General features: G+C 34.3%; 1 protein-coding gene across 4 annotated transcripts in view; it reads left to right on the plus strand.

The window, feature by feature from the left end:
- LOC111058554 (fatty acid hydroxylase domain-containing protein 2) overlaps window positions 1–23,164 on the plus strand; it is a 31,862-nt gene that overhangs the window by 4,110 nt on the left and 4,588 nt on the right. For 3 of the 4 annotated variants that reach the window (XM_039424709.1, XM_039424710.1, XM_039424707.1), the window contains exons 3-6: window positions 7,826–7,929; window positions 8,566–8,711; window positions 12,456–12,637; window positions 20,702–20,837. In XM_039424709.1, the coding sequence (XP_039280643.1) occupies window positions 7,826–7,929; window positions 8,566–8,711; window positions 12,456–12,637; window positions 20,702–20,837 (568 nt within the window). Of the gene's footprint in view, window positions 1–7,825; window positions 7,930–8,565; window positions 8,712–12,455; window positions 12,638–13,304; window positions 13,441–20,701; window positions 20,838–23,164 lie in introns of all 4 variants that reach the window. The other variant, XM_039424711.1, reaches the window with a different exon arrangement.

Here is a 23,164-nt window from a genome sequence, read left to right on the forward strand (position 1 = left end):
TTAAATTATTAGCTTAAGATTTAGAAACAGTTAAGTCTCTACTCCTACTGGCGAACAAGTGTTTCACTTATGCCAGTAGTTCTTCACCTCCAGCCGTATTTTACAGATAGATGATATAGATATTTAGAATAATAATTATTGTTTTTTTCTGATTGTCACATCTTTGTACTGTTTTTGTGTTTTGGTGAAATAAATTGAATTGAAATAGCTCTGTTGAATGTTGAGCGATGCGGCATGCCTATTTTGCATTTTATACCCAATAAAATTATTCAGTGAAGATATAATTTTCAAGAGTTATAATAATAATAACTTTATTCTCGCAAAGAAAGCACAAACAATAATTACAGAAAATGCAAAAAAGAAAATGAAATAATATGTTGGCAATAGAAGTAAAAGTGAGAATAAAATGTCTATATCGTACAGTACCTTTTTAAAAATACAAACAGCCTCTATTTAAATAAACATCAAAATTAACAGAATAGCAAAAGTAAAGGAAAATTAGTATAACAGATCAACAAAAATGAAAGAATAAAGTGGATGTCCATTCAATAATGAAAAAAAACAATATATCTAATAATAAGAAAGAAAACTGTATATAGACATAACAGAACATGCCATTGCACCAATAAATCTTAGTGAAAATAATACTGTATGCAAATAATTTCACGAGAAATTATGTCCGCATACAGGAGTATCAGGAAAGAGAAGAATATCTTAACAACAAATACAACATACTATGTTTTGGAAATTGATTTTCAAATCAAAATTAAATAGAAACAACCCTCAAGAATATTTTTTCAAACAGATTCACAATATTAATGTACTATAATAGTCTAAATTTATTAAATAAAACTGAAAACCGCATTCAGGAGCATCAGAGAAGAGATACAATCTACATAGATATGTTACTTATGATTCGAATTTAACGGTTATTCGTAAGCAGCTGGTATACATCGCTCCAAAGATTGTAAACTGCATCCCGAACGAGCTCATCGGTGTACCTATTAAGTTTGTACCAATAAATATTAAAAACTGGATACTTCAAAACTATTATTTCCATCTTTATATTTTATGAGTTCAAAAATTTTTTCAGCTTTTAAAACTATTCATTATTGTCGGGATTAATTCACAATTAATAGCATTTATTTTAAATATACTTAGGCCTACCATTGTTTGAGTAAAAAAATTCCATTTTAAATTATTAGCTTAAGATTTAGAAACAGTTAAGTCTCTACTCCTACTGGCGAACAAGTGTTTCACTTATGCCAGTAGTTCTTCACCTCCAGCCGTATTTTACAGATAGATGATATAGATATTTAGAATAATAATTATTGTTTTTTCTGATTGTCACATCTTTGTACTGTTTTTGTGTTTTGGTGAAATAAATTGAATTGAAATAGCTCTGTTGAATGTTGAGCGATGCGGCATGCCTATTTTGCATTTTATACCCAATAAAATTATTCAGTGAAGATATAATTTTCAAGAGTTATAATAATAATAACTTTATTCTCGCAAAGAAAGCACAAACAATAATTACAGAAAATGCAAAAAAGAAAATGAAATAATATGTTGGCAATAGAAGTAAAAGTGAGAATAAAATGTCTATATCGTACAGTACCTTTTTAAAAATACAAACAGCCTCTATTTAAATAAACATCAAAATTAACAGAATAGCAAAAGTAAAGGAAAATTAGTATAACAGATCAACAAAAATGAAAGAATAAAGTGGATGTCCATTCAATAATGAAAAAAAAAACAATATATCTAATAATAAGAAAGAAAACTGTATATAGACATAACAGAACATGCCATTGCACCAATAAATCTTAGTGAAAATAATACTGTATGCAAATAATTTCACGAGAAATTATGTCCGCATACAGGAGTATCAGGAAAGAGAAGAATATCTTAACAACAAATACAACATACTATGTTTTGGAAATTGATTTTCAAATCAAAATTAAATAGAAACAACCCTCAAGAATATTTTTTCAAACAGATTCACAATATTAATGTACTATAATAGTCTAAATTTATTAAATAAAACTGAAAACCGCATTCAGGAGCATCAGAGAAGAGAAAAAGATCTTTACAAATACAATATACTATGTTTTGGAAATCATTTTCCAAATCAAAATAAAATAGAAACAACCCTCAAGAATATTTTAACAAACATATTTACAACTAGTAGGTAACCCGTGCTTCGCAAGGGTCTATTTTAAAGCTGCAAAATGAAAACTTGACGTAATAAAAAATTCGAAATTTGAAAATAGGCCTATAACCATCCTCGGTTAATGAAGAATCTTTATGCAAAATTTCAAATCAATCAGTCCAGTAGTTCAGACGTGATGATGTGTCAAACATAATTTTCCTACATCACGTACGTGTATGAGCCAGCTCTTTCCATTATTATAGTAGAGATGATGGATAGATGGATGATTTATCAGTATCTTTGAATGAGAATAAATTTTGAACGGTTTGAGAGATCGGTGCGGTTTTGATGCGACTGAAAATCAGTTATTTTTATTTGAATAGGATCCCCAGTCATACCTATCATCTAGTGTCCCTTTTAAAAGAAATATTCAGCTGCTTCTATACAACAACTGGAAGCATGACAAATTGAAAACTTGACGTAATTAAATCTTGAAGAACTGAAAATAGGCATAAATAACCATCCTCGGTTAATTAAGAATCTATATGCAAAATTTCAAATTAATCAGTTGAGCATATTTCAGACGTGATGATGCGTCAAGCATAATTCCCTATTCCTCACGTGTATAAGCCAGTTCTTTCCTTTATTATAGTATGGAAAACTGAAGAATACATAATACTTGAAAACCTCACAAAATCATATTGATTTTTCCAGTAATGAAAACAAATTCCTTCAAAAAATAATTGATAATAATACGTTTTGAGGGAAAAAATTGAGAACAAAAAAATTGGGAAGAATCGGGGTTCGAACCGAGGAACCATCGCTCCGTAAACTAGCGTTTTACCGTTGCGATACACAGGCGTTCAAAAATGATAGTCTTGTAACAGCATTATAAGGAACCTCCTCATAAAAAAACACACTTTGGGCTGCACAATGTAGCCTAATGGAACTTCATGTACGGTAGCATAGATGAATTTGAACATTAATTCTGAAAAATATAGAAGGAAAATTGAAATTTGGGCTTTTAGGTGCACGAGATTGTTATTTTTAGAATCTATGTTCAAAATTTGGAGATCTAAATCATTCCCGTTTTTCCGGTATGCAATCCACAAATTGACATGTTTTGATGCGAACAAAGGAACAAACACAACCCTCTTATTATATCTCTTATTATATAGATAATTTAGGTAATAGCATAAAGTTATTAAATGAAAACTGAAAACCCTACAAGATTATAGAAAACATGAGTTCTCATTGGACTATTCCCACTCAACCCACCCAATGAGTATGAATAATACAATTAAAACTTTCGGGAATTATATTTTCACTGTCACTGTTGTGAGGAAATCCAGCTTTAAAGCCAGTCAACTTGTAGAAAATCGTTAATAGTTCACTGGCTTCTATTATCTAAACATGCCATTCATTTGTTCATTTAAAGCTGCTAAGTTCATGTTATTGTTTCAACAACTATATTGAAGTAGCCTTTAAACTGTGAGCATTGTTCCTATAGCGAGGTCCACGTTATAATGGCAGCAATGGTATTGCTATCCTTGTCTATCATTCAACAAAGCGGATAGCACTATCTCTTTCTCGCTTTGCTCTGTTGCCAGATCGTCTTTCAACAATGTAGAATTAATAATTAATTATCTGCTCAACAATGAAGAATACATAATTAATTGACAAAATATTTCATCTCAATTATGAAAATTCATTACGAAATTATTGAAAAATAAAATTTATTTCTTAATAAAATATAATTGATTATTTTAAACGAGAATGAACATTTAATACTTCATAAATAGACCTGTATCAGCTACCGTATATAGAAGGCATTGTATTGACAAGACAGAGGTTCGGCAACGTTGTTCTCCTATCTTTCAGTGGACCTCACTATATATATAAGTAAACTGAATCTATAAACATAAATTGGAGGGGGTACTAGAATTGGTGGGAGAGCATTCAGAAACATTTTTGACGTAAAACATTTTTGAATTCATTATTTTTATTCATTTATACAATAAGTACATTATCAAAATGATAGGGAAAGGAAAAATAAGATAACCTTGTGCTATTCCTCTCCCAAATTTAGATAACACAATTCACGAAATTTTCAGTCAAGTACTTTTACAAAGTAGATTTTCAAGTTTATATGCTTCAAAACTAAACATAGAAGAAATATTTCACATTATTGTAACTAAAATAGGAAATATTCACATATTAAAAATATAATTTTGAAGAATAACCGAAAAACAAACTTAATTCTAAATAATGCAGTATTAGTGAAATGCTTATACATTTCGTTTGAAATGTTTGTAGCTTTTTTCAGTTATGGTATGGGAATGTAGACTGTTTTGATGAATGAATAATTAATTATCATTCATTTATTAGATGCTCCAATTTGATATGGGAGCTTTGTGCGTGTTGGATAGCCTTTCAGGCATCTATTTAATTAATTTGAGTTGAAACTTTAATTGCTATGTTGTAACTTTTAAGGGCCGGTCTCCGAGCTCGGGGTTTAGAAAAGTTCTAGACTTTAAACAGCTGGAGTCAGAAAATTGGCTTTCCGAAACGGGGCGTAGTCACAGTTTCTATCATAATCTTCATTTCTCATTTCTATAATTGGAAAAGTTTTTCCTTGAAGAAATGAAACATTCCTAAATAATTCAAACTAGCTGAAACTTCACACTATTTTCTCTCTATTTCATTTAGGGCCGGTTTCCGATCTCGGGATTTGGCTAAGTTCTAGACTTTAAACAGCTGGAGTCAGAAAATTAGCTTTCCAAAACGGGGCGTAGTCGCAGTTTTTATTTTCTCATTTCTATAATTGGAAACGTTTTTCCTTGACGAAATTAAACATTTCTTAATAATTCGAAATAACTGAAACTTTACACTATTTTTTCTTTATTTTATTTTGTGTTTAATTTTCTAGTTTTTTGAAATTTAATTCAAACGTGACTTTGACAATGACTACGACTAAGCCCCGTTTCGGAAAGCTAATTTTCTGACTCCAGGTGTTTAATGTCTAGAACTTAGCCAAATCCCGAGCTTGGAAACCGGCTCTGAGTGCCGGTTGCACAAAAGCCGGTTAAATTTTAACCGTGATTAATTCAACGAGAACCAATCAGAGAAGCCGTCTTATCAAAAAAGCCTTCTCTAATTGGTTCTCGTGATATTAATCATAGTTAAAATTCAACCGGCTTTTGTGCAACCGGGCCTAAGTGTTCAATTTTATATTTTTCGAAATTTAATTTAAACGTGGACTGCGTTTCGGAAAGCCAATTTTCTGACTCCAGCTGTTTAAAGTCAAGAACTTGGCTAAATCCCGAGCTCGGAAACCGGCCCAAAATGTATACAATATACTTCAAATCTTCTGTATTAATTGTAATTTATTGCATTTGGTGATTCTTCCAAAGGTGCATTAATAATAGTTGATAATGAACTGCTCATTCAATTCCAATAAAGGTTTATCAAAATGTTTTTAATAAATCAGTCTTTGTTGACACATTTATTATTGTCTCAAATGAATAGCAGGTAACCCATGTTCCGCAAGGGTCTAATCAAAATTTTGACGAACTAAAAACACTTGATCCACTGAAATCTTAAACAATTTAAAATAAGTGCCCTATAACCATCCTCGGGAAATTAAGAATCTATATGCAACATTTCAAGTTATTCAGACCAGTAGCTCAGACGTGATGATGCGTCTTTCATGAATTTCCTATCCCGTATGTGTATTATGCCAATTCTTTCCTTTATCATATTAAAAATCATAATTATATTATTCTTGTGCTCCATGCACGGTGACTTCGATTTAATTTCGTCTCTATCTAATTAGGTAGTCAGCTTGTAATGCTTCTAAACATTTTAGTTTTTTATGAATCGTAATTATTCGCATATCTTCAATAAAGATTTACTACTAATTTTCTACTCCTCATTTTTTATTTCTTTAATATTTCCACTTCCTCAGCCATGAAGGGTGAACTTCTCTAAGAAGCAAACTGGAGCTTTAGTCGTGTTTCAAACAAAATGAAAATTCAACGGTAACTTGGCGCAGAAAAAATTGTGGAACTGTATTTAATAAAACTAATGACAGTGTCAGGCAATTTTGCAAATAATTATTATCTACGAGATTGATATTTTTAGAATCTATGTGCAAAATTTGGAGATCTAAATCATTCCCGTTTTTCCGGTATGCAATCCACAAGTTGACATGTTTTGATGCGAACAAACGAACACACGAACAAACACAACCCTACTCTCTCTTATTATATAGATTAGAAATATCTATATATTGATACTATGGCTGTACAGTTCTGCACTATTTAATTACTTCATAATTCAGTACAGTGATACTAGTATTTTAGGAGGGAGTGCGTCATCCACTAAAGGTGGCACTTGATAAGGGTCCTATACCTTGTGTAAGTGACCACGGCTTGTTCATCAAGCCGTTTTTCATTAGTTATTGTTTTCATTTGATGTTCTCTTCTGTGATAAAACATTTTTATCAATTTATTCAAATATGTTTTTCAATATACGGTAACTAATTTTAAACTGCAGACCTTTAGTAGGTGAATATCTTTAGTGAGAGACATACACCCTTTTAGGACCGTGTATTGAATATAGCAATTATTATGATTGTCTTTCACCGGGTATAGAAATGATACAGTGGTAAAGTTTTGTTATGTGAAGTCGAAATGAACTGACACGCATTTGAAAAGTATTATAACATTATTATTAATTATTGAAATTGAAGTGAAGAAAATCATATTCATACGTTACAAGAAACCGAACTTGACTTGTCATTATTATAGAATGAAACTTTAGCCCAGCTGGCTTCTCTGGTATAAATTCAAAATGTTTTTATTGCCGTGAACAAATACATGTTATTATTATTAACAAAGTCATCAGGTAAACTTATACATACATTATACATACATTTCACATACTCAAAACAGAGAAACATATACATGCGAACAAGCCAGAGTAACAGAGATGCATTCTACTATATGATCATGTATTGAATAATTAATTTTGAATAGAATTTATTCAGAATATATCAATATCTTAGATAATAATTGAAAATTATGATTTTCTGTTTCAATCTATGGAATGAAATTACTTAGAAAAGTGATATCAAATATAAGGTAATCTCCACCTATGATTTCAGACGATAAGTAATTGGAAAATCCAGATATTTAGCAAGCAGTTAGATAATGAAGCTGCATAACCCACGTTTTAGACATACTTCTACCAAAATTCGGAAAGAGAACAGTTTTGTGTTAGACCCGTTTATCCTTGAAGTATTTGATTTGTGAATTATGCAATGTAAATGAATAAATAATCCTAGAAATCAATCAGTTTATTTTGTTTGTTATTTTAATTTGTAATTCTAGTTTTTTCACGTGATTATAACATCAAATTCAAAACAGACAAATACAGTACTTGGAGAAGTTGTCAATTAATGTTGATATCAGTACTAATTCTGTGTTGCTGAACAATTTTAATTTTCCACTTTCACAATTTCAAAATTATTCTTAACCATCAAAATCCCAAGGAAAATTCTTTTTAACAAAAATTTCCGTTTTATATTAGTTGAATATAGATTTTTATGTACCTAATTTATTTATTAGATGTATTTATTTATCATACATTTACTTATTTATTTGTGTTCAGGCACTTGCAACGCTTCTGGGGAGCCAGTGGCGATTTCTGGCAAGCCGGCTGGGATCGCATTTTGGATGCAGTTGGCGAAGATCCCGTCAACTTTTGGGTTTTCGGTGAGTTTTCGTCCTAAATTCATCAAAATATCTATTAACGCACATTAATTAAGTTTTATCATAAGTCATCGACCAGCGCTGCTGGATAGACTTTGTCGTCAGGGTTTATAAAACATGTCACAAGAAAGTTTCAAAATGTCATCTCACTATCAATAAATTCACTCAGGCTATAAAATGGATGCTCCACCAAGAAATATTTCAAATCTGCTCGGAATTGTCTATCACTTCCACTGTCCCTGACCCACTCTGGCAGCTTATTGAACATGTTGAATGCAATGAAAGGATAACTCTTTTGAGTCCTTGCTAAACGGCATCTTGGCATGTTGATAAGGTGAGTCGGACGGGTTCCATAGCTATGTATCTTAATGTCTACTTCTGGAAAGCGGCCCTTAATGTCTACTCCTGTATTTTATGATTTGAAAAAAAGAAATATTTTATGAATATCTTTCTGTCCTAATTAATACTATGAAAAAAAGGTTTCTTAGAAGTTTATAATCTCGGATAGTAGAAATGATCCCATTAAGATACTAATAATTGACATGAATGCATTTATTAAATATCATTTAGTAACATTTCAATTATGTCAACAAATAAAAAAGTAATTCTATTTTATTAACTGGTGGTTACTTTTGACAGGAACTGTGATATTCACATTTTCGGTGTACTGGATCCTGGGTGGCATCTACACTGTGATGGATATAATCAACAAACCGGCCGCACTGCGCAGGTACAAGATACAGCCGGGCACAAACGAGCCTGTCGAAACTAAGAGGCTTATCAAGGTATTATTTCATTATTTTCATAGAGAAAAGTTGGCATAAGAAGATATCCCTTGGTATAGGTCGTTTATGTTCCAAATTCTACTGTTAATTTATCTGATTACTGTCTAATATCGGGGCACCGAGCTTCGCTCGTTATTTTTATTGAAAAACAGAACACAATTCTCTAAAATGATCGTGTTTATATTTTACAGCTGGCTATACGTCAGCTTATGAATTTCGGGGATGCGATTTTGATTTTCCACAGAATCACTCGCTCACTTTTTACTATCCACAGACGACGAAAGTCTCATCTGTTTCAGCCAAGGATGAATTATCCTTTTAATGTCGTTCAGCGAGTTTTCCCAGGGATGAAACCTAGTGCAATCGAATTTTTATATCATAAACCTTCAATGTTCCAAATTTCGTGAAAATCGTTAGAGCCGTTTTCAAGATCCGTTGAACATAAATAACCAGATATAAAAATATAAACAGACATACAGAAATTGCTCGCTCAATATAATAGGATTATATTACCGTTTTGGTCGGGTGTGAGTGTATGGAAGACTAACAGCATCACATAGCTTTACGAAATAGTTATTTGTATATCTAGAGTGAAAAGTACAACTTTTTCTCCCTGTGGGAAAAAGTTTGAAGCCCGAGGCGAAGCCGAGGGCAACAATTTTCCCGAGGGAGAAAACGTATTTTTCGCTTGTGATGTACACAACATTTTTCCTCCATTTACATTTTTTTATAGAAACTGCAAATAATAGGCCTATCATTTTAATAACTTACGTATTGGTGACAATGTTTCCTAACAACATAACCTAAAATCTGAAACCTAAAAACCGGTCGTCTGATTGGCACTGCCGATTGCGCTATCTATCGGCAAAAGTTGTAACAATTATATCAGATGGGCGTCTACCAAAAATGGCTGACTCCAGATCACGCGGTTCAGATTTGAATTGCAGATCAAAAATATTTGTTGGCTGGTATTTTGAATAGAATAAAATATTTTAAAAATTGTATAAATTTTTATTGTCTACTAATATTAAGAATATAATATCATACAAACATATATTTCATGAGTTGATCAAATATCTGGTTGTGGTATTGAATTCAGTTGACTTAATGACAGACACCTCTATTATCCTTTCTTATCTGAGCTTAGACCTTCTAACCTATTACATTATAAGTTTTAAAATAGAGATGCTTCCCATGTTATTTAAATGGAGTCACTTTTACTCCCTAGGGAGTTTTTCTGTTTTTTACTACCGAGAGCGAAAAAGTGACACTTTAGTATTAGGTTTCAGAGAGTAAAGTAAGTACTTTAGACAGTAGGTGGAGGAAAAATAAATACTGTAGTGAGGTCCACGTTATAATGGCAGTGGAGAAAGATAGGAGAACAACGTCGCCGAACCTCTGTCTTGTCAATGCCTTCTATAGACGGTAGTTGATACAGGTTTATTCATGTAATATTAACGGTTCATTATCGTTTAAAATAATCAATTATATTTTATTAACAGAAAAATATATTTTTCAGTAGTTTCATAATGAATTTTCATAATTAAGATAACTACAACCCATTCAATATATGTTGACGGCTCCACGTATCTTACAAGAATACAAGATCTTTATTTATTAAAATAAAACAAGTTTTTAATAGGCATCGTCAGTTTAAAAATAATTGAGTCAATTTGTCACATAAAATCATTACAATTTAGATACTCAACTGTTGAGTAAAATCCTCTAACCTTAAGCCATCCGGCAATAGTTCTTTTAAAAATGTTCAGCGGCAACAATCTAATGGATAAAGACAGATTGTTATACAGTTTACATTGCTCACTTGAATACAATGAATGGTGTTTTGGAAGCAGTTAATAATCAATACCTTTGCAGCATACTTAAAAAATTAATGTTGGTGTAACCGCCCCTGATGGGGGGTAGAATTAAGAGATCTCTAAATTCTAAAGGGCGAGTCATGGGACTTTTATTAACAACAAAACTTTTGAGTTCTATTGAACTTGTAAAGTTTTATTAAATGAATTAAACTAATTTAAATTTGGACAGTAACAAAAATAATCTATATCGGTTCATAAATAAATAAAATAAATAAATGTTTTATTGTAGCAGCAAAAGAGAACATCAAATGCATTACAACGTCAAATGGTAACAAAAGTAGACACATAATCATGCACAATCTAAAAATTATAGATGACTGCATGTAAGATTTTGCTAACTGCTTATCTGGATTCTAACTGATCATGAAGGTAGCGTGGACTTTACTCATTTCTTCATTTATAAATTTATAATACTAGGAACTCGGTCATTCAAGGGGTTTTAGCATTTGAGGTAGAAAATATAATGACACTCACGATCGTTCAAATTATATATCTAACACTTTTAGAATTTCCACTACACAAGGAGGTTCTCACTAATATTTTCAATAAAAATTACACATTCACTACAAACAATAAAAATACTTCAATTTATCCCGCGATGAAAACTAATGCATTTTAAGAAATTCAGACAACAAACACGTTAATTCAGGGCCCTCGAGACCCGAGGCTACCTCTGGCTTTTAATCTGTTTCGATACGCGGCTTGATTGAGACTGCTCTTTTCCACGCAAATTATGTCCATCCCTTACGGAAATACAGTTCCGTGAGAATACCTCAACCCTGCATAAAATTGGAGTCTTCCCGGACGCAAGTTAGCAAAATCTTAATGTGAGAAATAGTATATTTCGCACCTAGAGCAGAAAATGCGATTTTTCCAGCTCGAAATCGGTTTTCAAGTCCGAGGCCGTAGGCCGAGGACTAGAAAAGATTGAGAGCCAAAAATAAACAATATTATATATATATATATATATATATTATATATATATATATATGAGAATAGTTGTTTACTAAGCACTTCCGAAAGCAGAAGTGGAAGGTGATAGCTCTAGCAAATCTGAGGTAATCTGAATATCACGAAATTGTCCAAGTATTTTTATTTTTTATTCTGATTTGTCTAAATAACCTAAAAGATTATGTTCAATTATGTGGGAGGTTGAGTTTATACTTTCATATTCTTTCAAATGACGATAAGATGATATTATTACAAATGTTTTAATTATTGAATATAATGAACACAAATAATGAAAAGTTTTTTGATCAGCTGTTTTTTGATCACCTTTCTTAGTTCCATGTTAGCGGCTGGAAAGGGTACTCTTTCCGGCCTAGGCCGGAAAGAAACCTGTTCTGACGTCAGACGAGAGTCGTCTGCAAACAATGTCTTTCAGATCTACGTAGGGACTGGAAAACAGCTGCTTTCTGTGCAGTGTGGTGAAAATTGTTTTTCAACAGTAAAATAAATTTCTCACGATAAAAATTCACAAAGAAAATTCAACTAAAGATTACTAAAGTCTCATCATTGATAAAGTCCTAATTCTACACTTTTTTAAATAGAACCAATCAATAAATTTATTTCAATATCATAACCATTACATTGGCATTTATGCCCAGTCCACATTCTCGCCAAGTCGCTGGCCAAATTTGGCCACGTTGGTCTTGTCATCCACACTGTAATGTGACCATTTGTGGATGCTCGGCTGGTCGACAAAAGTCGGAGCGATGACATGTGAAGACAAATAAAGGCGAGCGCTGGCAAAGCACTCTAGCGAGAGTGTGGATGCGGCATTAAACTTATGCAATTTTCTGGCAAATAAAGAATCTTGAATCTTTAATGTTTTGCAGTAATTTGAATTGTTATGTGGTTTCCGCAGGTGATTGGCTCCGTCGTGTTCAACCAGATAGTGGTGGGACTTCCGGTGTCCTATCTGAGCTACTTCCTGATGGCGTGGCGAGGCTTCCCTCCCCTCCGCGAACTGCCCACCTTCCACTGGGTGTGCGCCGAGTTGGCGCTCCACATACTTGTCGAGGAGATCAGCTTCTATTACTCTCACAGGTTCGTCCAAATACATCGACATGAACAGACACAATAATTACAAATACATCGACATAAACAAACACAACAATTACAAATACATCGACATAAACAAACACAATAATTACAAATACATCGACATAAACAAACACAACAATTACAAATACATCGACATAAACAAATCATTTACCCATCCAACTACTTTGAATTCACATACAAAGGAAATAAGGAGGTAGGCTCTTCTTCATGATAAAACGTTACATTCAGTTGACTCTACTTGAAAAAAAAACCTATTTTATCCAACTATCTAATGCATAATTGCAGTAGGTTTTGTTCAATTCATTAGTCTGGGATTTGTTAATATTAGCAACCTCTATTTATTTATTCAATGATGTACTTAGACAATGTAATAATTACATAGTATATTTTATTTCAATATTAAGAATTCATATTCCTATTAGATAGTATCCTGATTATGTGTAACCTTATCTAAATTTTGGAGAGGAATAGCTCAAGGTTACCTTATTTTTCCTCTCCCTATAATTTAAATAATGTACTTATTCAAATCAAATATTGTGAGAATAAAAGAATAAAATAAATTGATTAGTGTATGATGTTTATTTAGATGTTTGATGTTTGTTTATGGATAGTATTTAAATGAAATAAATTGATTCGTTTTTGTTTGCAGACTTCTGCACAGCCGCATGTTTTACAAGCACATTCACAAGCAGCACCACGAGTGGACGGCTCCAATCTCAGTTACCGCCATCTACTGTCATCCCATCGAGCACATATTCAGCAATCTGTTGCCGCCCTTCCTCGGGGTAAGCTCCAGCATAGATAAACGACATGGTGTTTTGTATATAGGAAATGTATCAAGTTGAGATGATAGTGTATCATATTGTGTTGATACTGCATCATGTGTGATACTGTATCATTCATGGTGATACCATATAGAAAATTTAGCATAAGAAAATATCCAGAGCTCGCCTTCACTTCGATTTTTGTCGAGACGAGGCGACGGCGAGTGTCCAGGCGAGTATCCACAAATATATCCCATTCAGGCACTCGTCACATTGCAGTGTGGATGGCAAGACCAATGTGGCCAAGCTTACCAGCTTGGCAAGCGACTTGGCGAGAGTGTGAACAAGGCATTATAGCAATAGATTTAGGCCCGCCGCAAAGTAGACCCACGTTAAACCACGAAAAGCAATCCACGCCGTGGGATATTTTGTAAACATTGCTTAGCTTCTCCAGACATCTGTGTAATACGTCATGCAGACACACAATAAGCTTCGGTTGACGTGTGAGGTTCTTCGAACCTTTGGATCTTTGAATCCGTCCCTTCAAACAATACGTCATGCAATGAATAATCCACTTGTCAGATGATTGATTATGAATAATTCTATAGCAATGGTTTACAAAACATCCCACGGCGTGGGTTGCTTTTCGTGGATTAGCGTGGGTCTTGCTTTGCGGCGGGCCTTATACCCTGTCAGCTGGATTATTAATTGCATGCAATTAATAACTCAATGCAACTTGAATTATTTCCCTTGTATTTCCACTGTCTCCAATAAATCTTCTGACAATATCAGCAGCATCTTGAGAGCGAGTTCTCCAGCCCGGGGAGCTGCTCACTAGTTTAAGGGCCGAGACACACGAGGCAGTTTCTCAGACGAGTAGGCACGGCATGACATTACAGGAACCTCTCTGATTGACCGATTCTCGATACCCCAACCCAATTAGACAATCAGAGAGCTTTCTGTCCTGTCGTGCCGTGCCGACACGTCTGAAAAAACGCCTTGTGTGTTTCACTAAATTCGGAATTTTTCATCTTGTTTGTGATTTGATAAGCTAGTAGTTCATCGAATGTGGAGTTGTATGTAAATTGTTGTAAATTTCTACTGAATCCTATTAGTTTCAGGAAGTGATTGATTAATTGGTACAATCCGGAGTCCGGGTCCTGTACCTTTGCCTATCGGCAGAGGGCCACTACACCACCGTCAAAGTCAGACACATCCATCCTAGCACTGAAAATCAGTCTTGTTTTGGCTGTGGCCACTTTTGTCGTTCTTGTGCTGAAAAAGAAGTGTCTTGTTTTGGCGGGGCGAGTGCGTGACTAATTTCTCTACCTGGAAAACAGTCTCTGGTTGTCGCTATCAGCTTTTGACGCTTATGTCAGAATAGCTTGTAAGTAAACTGGTTTCAATTTTGGCACAGACTGTACTTTCTTTGAAATATTCTTTTTGGAACTTAGTGTGACTGTAGAAGTGTGTGTGTGTCCACCATTGGACAATACTCCTGCGTGACATTGTCTCTTATCTCAACCTTATTTAGTTCTATTGCTTCCTCTCTCATTCTCTCTCTCCCACTCTCTCTCTCTCTCTCCCCCTCCATCGCCCTCTCTCTATCACTCCTGCGCCATTCTCTCTGTCTAACACACTCTCTCTCTCTCTCTCTCTCTCTCTCTCTCTCTCTCTAACTCTCTCTCTTACCCGGTAGTGTGCTAATGCTCTCCTTTCTTCAAAACCCCTCAGGGTTTTGTTATTATTTCTTACAATGCTTCAGACATAATTATCTACAACCTATCTTGAATTTGACTTTCCCATGCCTAGATTTGTAAATTTCTTTGTGTCAATAATATTCATTACTATCAACTCTTGCTTGTAATATTGTGAATTCCCCCATTCCACCGAGTAGGTTTGTATAATATAGTTAATGTAGCATCGTACTGGAGGGTTGATGGTTGAATGTGAGAGAGGGCCGGCCGTGCAAAAAAACTAAAACTGCAATTCAATTAAATCCTCACTTCTTCACTTTCTCACTATAGGCCTATATCCCTCAGAACCACACTCTCTTGTGAAATACACAATCCCCTACACTGAAATAATTTGACTCCTTCAAGTTATGTGCTCCCAACTTGATAATACCGCCCGTTGTTCTCTCAATAATATTTGTTGAACGAGCGTTAGCAAGTTCTTACTTTTTAATCAAGTTCAAAGTTGTTGCCAGTCTGTGGGTTTGCTTGTTTGTTTGAATGCACTACAATAACTTTAGAAAGAGTTGATCAATCAGCTTCAAATTTTGAACACACACTCTTCGAACCTTTTTACAGGAAAAGTTCGTTGAAAAACAAAATATTTTACTCACTTCTTCGTCCTTTTTCAGGATATAAAAGTAACATTGAAAGTACTGCATGGGACAAAATAACTTGCTCCTGTGTGTCTGCCTGACTATTATCCTTCAGTAGCATACGCGTAATATTAATGATACAAATTGTGATGGCATTATTGATTTAACAAAATTTGAATACTGATTCTGAATCATTTACCCATACGGAGAAACCTATGAAGTCCTATGGATTCACGTAGGCCTACAGCGTAATATTAATAGGAAAACAGCTTAATGTTCCTTTTCCAAAGATAATATAACAGTAGGCTCCACTGGGATTCTTATTCAAATTGAAAAACAATTCTGTAGGTAGCTTCAAATTAATTTTGGTCTGCCATCTTCGTTCCGCCACATTGAATCAAAAATTTTTTATGGGAAGGTTTCAATACAAGATTCAAAATAATAAAGAATTTCAAGAGACAATGAATGGTGGAAATCGCTCATAAATATATCAAACCGTTTCAAAGATATTCACATTTTAGTGTTGAAGTTTTTGGATATCTGTGATACAGAAATATTGCTCGCCTAGAACAGGATAGATTATTCATCACATATTCTTATCATTATCGTTCCCTTGTAACCTATTTTAAGCGTTCATATAGTAGCTGCTGAGAGAGATTTATGTGATAGATATACCTGAATAATACTATTAAATACTATATTCGACTAAACAACGAGTGACCCAAATGAAGCGATTCAAATATAAAAAAAAGAAAAATGGGAATGCGAAAAATATTATAATATTTGGAACTCCATAACTTATCATTTAATTAAGAGACATTTATGGGATTAATAATTTATTGAAAAACACTAATAATTTAGCAATATTGCACTAATAGTTTTAATTTTAGATGACTCTCTCCTGGATTATTGAGTTATGTGTTGGATATTCCTCAGTGATTGCTGCATCATCTGAGAAAACCTCGTAAAAGTGATCTCTGTTCGAAATTAACAGAATGCTCAAGTATAGACATTTAGAAGAAAACAAACATTTCATTTAATGTTCATTGAAATCGACCACATCAGTATTATTTACACGTGAATTACCGGTATTGTATTGTTAATGTATTAAGATTTGAGAAGATAATATGAGCATCTTATTGGTTTTTCTCTCAATGATTGAAATGAATGGCTTAATTTCTTTTATATAACATGAAAATATCACAGTTTATTACATTCCAGTACAATTATCTTGTTTCACAATCCATTTCTAAGTAGAACTCATAAGTATCGTAATCTTGCCATACAATTACCATACAATAATTGAAGTTGATTTCATTCAACTTCAGTGGTGCCATTTCACCAAACTGCTAAAGGGGGGGGGGCAAAAACCAAGAGGTATTGGGGGGGGGGAGGAATACCCCCAAAGGATAGAGGGACCTGGGTTTTCCCCATAAATGTTACATCAGAAGATGTTATTATATGCTTCATTTTTTCCAATTTTATACAAATTGGTTGAAGTATCAATACAAACATAGGTATACATTATTAGTTATTAAATTCAATCATGGAATATTTATTAGAAATATGGGTCTACAGAGAGGCCCTAGAGTAGGAATACACTGAAACAGATTTCTTAAAAATCATGGAAAAAGATAAATTTTTCTTTTACAATGACAATTTCATTGGGGATCATATTCTAATTGGAAAATAACTTTCAGTTAGAAAGCTAAAGATACATCAAGCTGTTCCCATAATTCTCAACAACCCTTTACATACATTTTTGATTGTCTGATTGTGCCCTTTCTTTTGCTTTCACTGTGACATCTTGCAACTTGTTAATTCTCACATTGAAATTTATTCAATAACTCACTTATTGTGTGCTCTGATCAATAAGTGTACCCATTCTGTATTCAAACTATACCACAGAGAAAAATATATTATTTATTACTCTGTACCCGTATCCATACTTTCAAGGCAATTTTGCTACATTGTTGATACTGTAGAAGGAATTATACTACTGCTGATAAAGAAAAGTATTAAATCATTATGAGACTCCTCTAAGGATTCGTGTAGATAGACCCGCATTATCATTATTTATCTGATTCTTGAGGGGGGCCTAGGCCCTCTAGGCAGCTGATTATAAGTAAGAATTAATATTGATATTTTCATAATACAGTACACCTGAAGAATTGGCAAAGTTTATGATAAGGGGTGAGGAGGTACTCAGCTCTTCCAACTAACATCGGATTAGTTTTGTGCAGTCTACTATAACAGACGTTCCCATATGGATGTTACTATAGACGTATTTATCATCGTATTCAATTTCTGTTTGTTAGTTTGTATGTCTGATGGAAATCGAAAACGGCTCTAACGATTTTGATTAAGTTTGAAATATAGTATATAGTTTGAAATATAGAGTTTGTGATACGAAAATCATCATTTGGATTAGGACTCATGTTCAGGATAACTCACTGAGGGAACTTAAAAATGATTAGGTACGGTAATAATATTCATCAACCGAGTAGCAGCTGACTGAGAGAGTTTTCCGTCGTCAGTTGAAAACAGTTGATCAAGAGAGTTTTTCATCGTCAGTTGAAAACAGCTGATCGAGAGAGTTTGCCATTGTCAGTTGAAAACGAGACAGATGTGTTGAGTCACCAAGTTTGTTGACGTCATTTTTTTGAAGTTATTGCATGATTCGAGAAAATAGGTGCAGAGAGCAGCCGAGTGACAGCAACGCAACACAAATTTGAATTTGAAACATAATGATTGCGGTAATATTAATCAGGTAAATGCTAAAGTAGTCAGTTCTAATATACCTGAGTAATTGAATTATAACAATTCATTTACTTCTAAATTTCCATCTCTATGCCTTTGTACTCTCAACTCTGTTTCTTTGATATTGTTATCTTCATAGACGTGAAGTAGATAGATAAGGGTGGGTGTCTTCCATGAGTAAAATGAAATGTCTATTTCCGACTTCTGCAGTTGAATACTTGTAGCTAGTAGTTCTGTGAACAGTAGACCTCGTACAGCATTTATAAACAGCTCTCATTGTCAATATGTCACCCCAATTAGCCCTTCGGTCATCGGAAAAAAGAAACCGGTACCGTGACGAGAAATCGTAAGTGTTGAAACGGCCAATGACTGATTGGCGTGTATTGACGATGACAATATTACCTGTTATAAATAAAACCGAGAGCATTGCCAAGCTGTAATCATCAAAAGCTAATTTACAAACATGCCAACATACATATACAGACAAAAGCAAATCCCGTCGTTGAAACGTAGAAAAATCAATCATCAAAATATTATCATGAAAAAATAAAATTTTCCCGCTATTTTGGGAAATGATAACTGTATATCTTCCAGTATTGAAAATGACATTCAAAATGAAAAACAATACTGAATAATTTTATTATATTCAAAATTCTCAATGTTCGAGTAATTAACCCTCCAGTAGGCCTAGACTACATTCAACACAGAACCTATATATTTTGTAGCTTACGGGACCAAGCATTTAATACGAATTTTGGAGGGTGACGAATTATATATCAAGCTCTGCAATATCGAGGCTGATAAAACAAAATACGAGAAAATTATATCATTGATACTGATCCCATCATTGCCCATAATAATTAATTCATAATATAGCCTCTATGAATGAATATTAGAAAATAGTGTTAAATATTAATTTGACATACTTGTGAAAGATTTCAGAGATCAATACAACTGTTCATGAGCGAGTTCTTCAACCAAGGGTGTCTCTAGTTATATTATTATATGTGAATCCATAGAACTTTGAAGTTCACTCCGTATGGGTAAATAATTCACAATCAGAATTCAAAATTCCTAAACTAATAATACCAATTACTTTAACGTTAAAGGTATTGCTATCACAAGTTCTATTATCTAATACATATAGGCTATATGTTGGAAACGAACAATACCTAGACAGGCAGACAGACATTAACGAAAGCGAGTTGATGTAAAATTTGTATATTAAACAGCCGAATTCGGGGCATCTCTCCAGTCACTGCCATTCAGGTACCTCTTCAGCTCCTCTCTCGACAGCAGGCCTCTCCTCAGGTAAGCGCACCGTATCTCGCGTAGTATGGGGCATCTGGCGACGAAATGCATCACATCCTCTTCTTCCTTCCAGTTGCACAGGGAGCACAGCTTCACTGGCTCATTGAACGTGTATCTGTTCAACTGGATCAGCTCTGTTCGCGCCTTGAAGAGCCATTTGATTAGTGCGAAGTCCTCCTGCTCACTGATGTAACCGGTGCCTTCTAGCTCTAGATCGCAGTAAAGGGAGGTGCGCTCACTTCTTAGCCGCTTTATCTTGCTGTCCATTATGAATCTCTCCTTCATCCTCGCCAATAAGCTGCTGATAGAGACATTCTGCGAGAGTATTTCCGCGGCATTGATGCCGTGCTGCCTTTCAAGCACATCCCAGTTATTGACAACAAAAGTCCCTGATTGTGTGATCTCCTCCAACAATAATCTGGGATATCTGGCAATAGGTAGTTTCATGCACCTTCTCATGTATTTCACATGCAATTTAACAGTATACAAGAATAGTGGTAGACATCCAGTTTCCAAGAGTAGGGTGGTAGTAGTCTGGTGCCCACACAGGGAGGCTGAATACTTTTATAATGAAGAGTCGTTGCACCTTTTCTACATCTTTATTGTATTTTATTTCAATATTAAGAATTCATATTCCTATTAGATAGTATCCTGATTATGTGTAACCTTATCTAAATTTTGAAGAGGAATTGCTCAAGGTTACCTTATTTTTCCTCTCCATATCATTTCAATAATTATGTACTTATTCAAATCAAATAAAATATTGTGAGAATAAATGAATAGAATAAATTGATTAGTGTATGATGTTTATTTACATGTTTGATGTTTATTAATTTATGGATAGTATATAAATGAAATAAATTTATTTGTTTTTGTTTGCAGACTTCTGCACAGCCGCATGTTTTATAAGCACATTCACAAGCAGCACCACGAGTGGACGGCTCCAATCTCAGTTACCGCCATCTACTGTCATCCCATCGAGCACATATTCAGCAATCTGTTGCCGCCCTTCCTCGGGGTAAGCTCCATCATACATACAGAACATGGTGTTGTGTATATAGGAAATGTATCAAGTTGAGATGATAGTGTATCATATTGTGTTGATACTGCATCATGTGTGGTGATACTGTATCATTCATGGTGATACCATATAGAAAATTTAGCATAAGAAAATATCCAGAGCTTGCCTTCACTTGCCTTCGCTTCGATTTTTGTCGAGACGAAGCGACGGCGAGTGTCCAGGTGAGCATCCACAAATATATCCCATCCAGGCACTCGTCACATTGAAGTGTGGATGGCAAGACCAATGTGGCCAAGCTTACCAGTTTGGCAAGCGACTTGGCGAGAGTGTGGACAAGGCATTATAGTAATAGATTTAGGCCCGCCGCAAAGTAGACTCACGTTAAACCACGAAAAGCAACCCACGCCGTGGGATATTTTGTAAACATTGCTTAGCTTCTCCAGACATCAGTCTGTGTAATACGTCATGCAGACACACAATAAGCTTCGGTTGACGTGTGAGGTTCTTCGAACCTTTGAATCCGTCCCTTCAAAACAATACGTCATGCAATGAATAATCCACTTGTCAGCTGATTGATTATGAATAATTCTATAGCAATAGTTTACAAAACATCCCACGGCGTGGGTTGCTTTTCGTGGATTAGCGTGGGTCTACTTTGCGGCGGGCCTTATACTTTTAGATCACCTGTCAGCTGGATTATTAATTGCATGCAATTAATAACTCAATGCAACTTGAATTATTTCCCTTGTATTTCCACTGCTTTCAATAAACCTTCTGACAATATCATCAGCATCTTGAGAGCGAGTTCTCCAGCCCGGGGAGCTCACTAGTTTAAGGGCCGAGACACACGAGGCAGTTTCTCAGACGAGTAGGCACGGCATGACATTACAGGAACCTCTCTGATTGACCGATTCTCGATACGCCAACCCAATTAGACAATCAGAGAGCTTTCTGTCCTGTCGTGCCGTGCCGACACGTCTGAAAAGACGCCTTGTGAATTTTTCATCTTCTTTGTGATTTGATAAGCTAGTAGTTCATCGAATGTGGAGTTGTATGTAAATTGTTGTCCGGAGTCCGGGTCCTGTACCTTTGCCTATCGGTAGAGGGCCACTAGACTATAATACTTCCCGTTCAAGAACATAGAACATTTTTGAAAATGTTACTTTCCATAAGCAACAGATGCTCTTTTGTATCTTCTCAAAAGCAACGTGTTGCATCCAAAAAGATACACAAAGAGCTTTAATGTACCTTTCCATAAGAAACAGATGATCTTTTGTATTTTCTCGAAAGTAACGTGGTGCATCTGATAAGATACACAAGGAGCTTTTTGGAGTTACGTCCTTTTATAGTGAGATCCACGATATGATGGCAGTGTTTGATTAGCAATTGTATTACTATACTTGTCTTACATTCAGCAAAGCGAATAGCACTATCTTTTTCTCGCTTTGCTCTGTTGCCAGATCGTTTCTTAACAATGTAGAAATATAATTAATTGAAAAATATTTAATCTTGATTATGAAAATTCATTATAAATCATTGAAAAATATATTAACTTGCTTGATAAAATATAATTCAAAAACAAATTAAAAAATATTTAGTGATAGAGCTTTTTATAGTGTACAAGAATTCCTTTCAAACCTAAACTAGGTTGAACTACTTAGTGTTAGAATATATGTAATAACATGACTTGTCTTATACTCCATGACTGGAGTCTTTAGGACGTAATCTTAAAAAAAAAAAAAAATAATTGATTATTTTTAACGAGAATGAACAGTTATATTACATCAATAAACCGGTATCGGTTATCCTCCATAGAATGCATTGACAAGACAAAGGATAAGCAACGTTGTTCTATCTTTCTCCACTGCCATTATAACTTGGACCTCACTATAGCACAACACACAGCATATCAGCTAACATCGTTCAACATAATCTTTCCATTATGAGTACATAAGATTATTACTTTGTATGTAAAGTGCATTTTTTTGAAATAAATATATTTTGTCTGTCTGTTTGTCTGTCCATTGTTGCCATTATATCGTGGACGTAAAAAAACAAAAAAAAAATAAAGAAGTCATTCTATTCTATTCTATTCTATTCTATTGTTGGTGATGCGTTGCCAAAGTTAGTAGACAGAAGGTTGGTCACTCATCTATTGAATTTATGTTGACATGCAATTGGAGTGGGGGAACTGCAGCCGTGACGTAGGCTGTAGTACAAAGTAGGCAGAATATCGCATTCTTGTAAATCATACGGTGACGTATAGTCAAATTATATAACACAAACATGTTCTGACATACAAGCATGTTCTGTTTATGCTTTCC

This window comes from Nilaparvata lugens, chromosome 3 (genome assembly GCF_014356525.2).
Source record: "Nilaparvata lugens isolate BPH chromosome 3, ASM1435652v1, whole genome shotgun sequence".
Classification (NCBI taxonomy): Eukaryota; Metazoa; Arthropoda; class Insecta; order Hemiptera; family Delphacidae; genus Nilaparvata; species Nilaparvata lugens.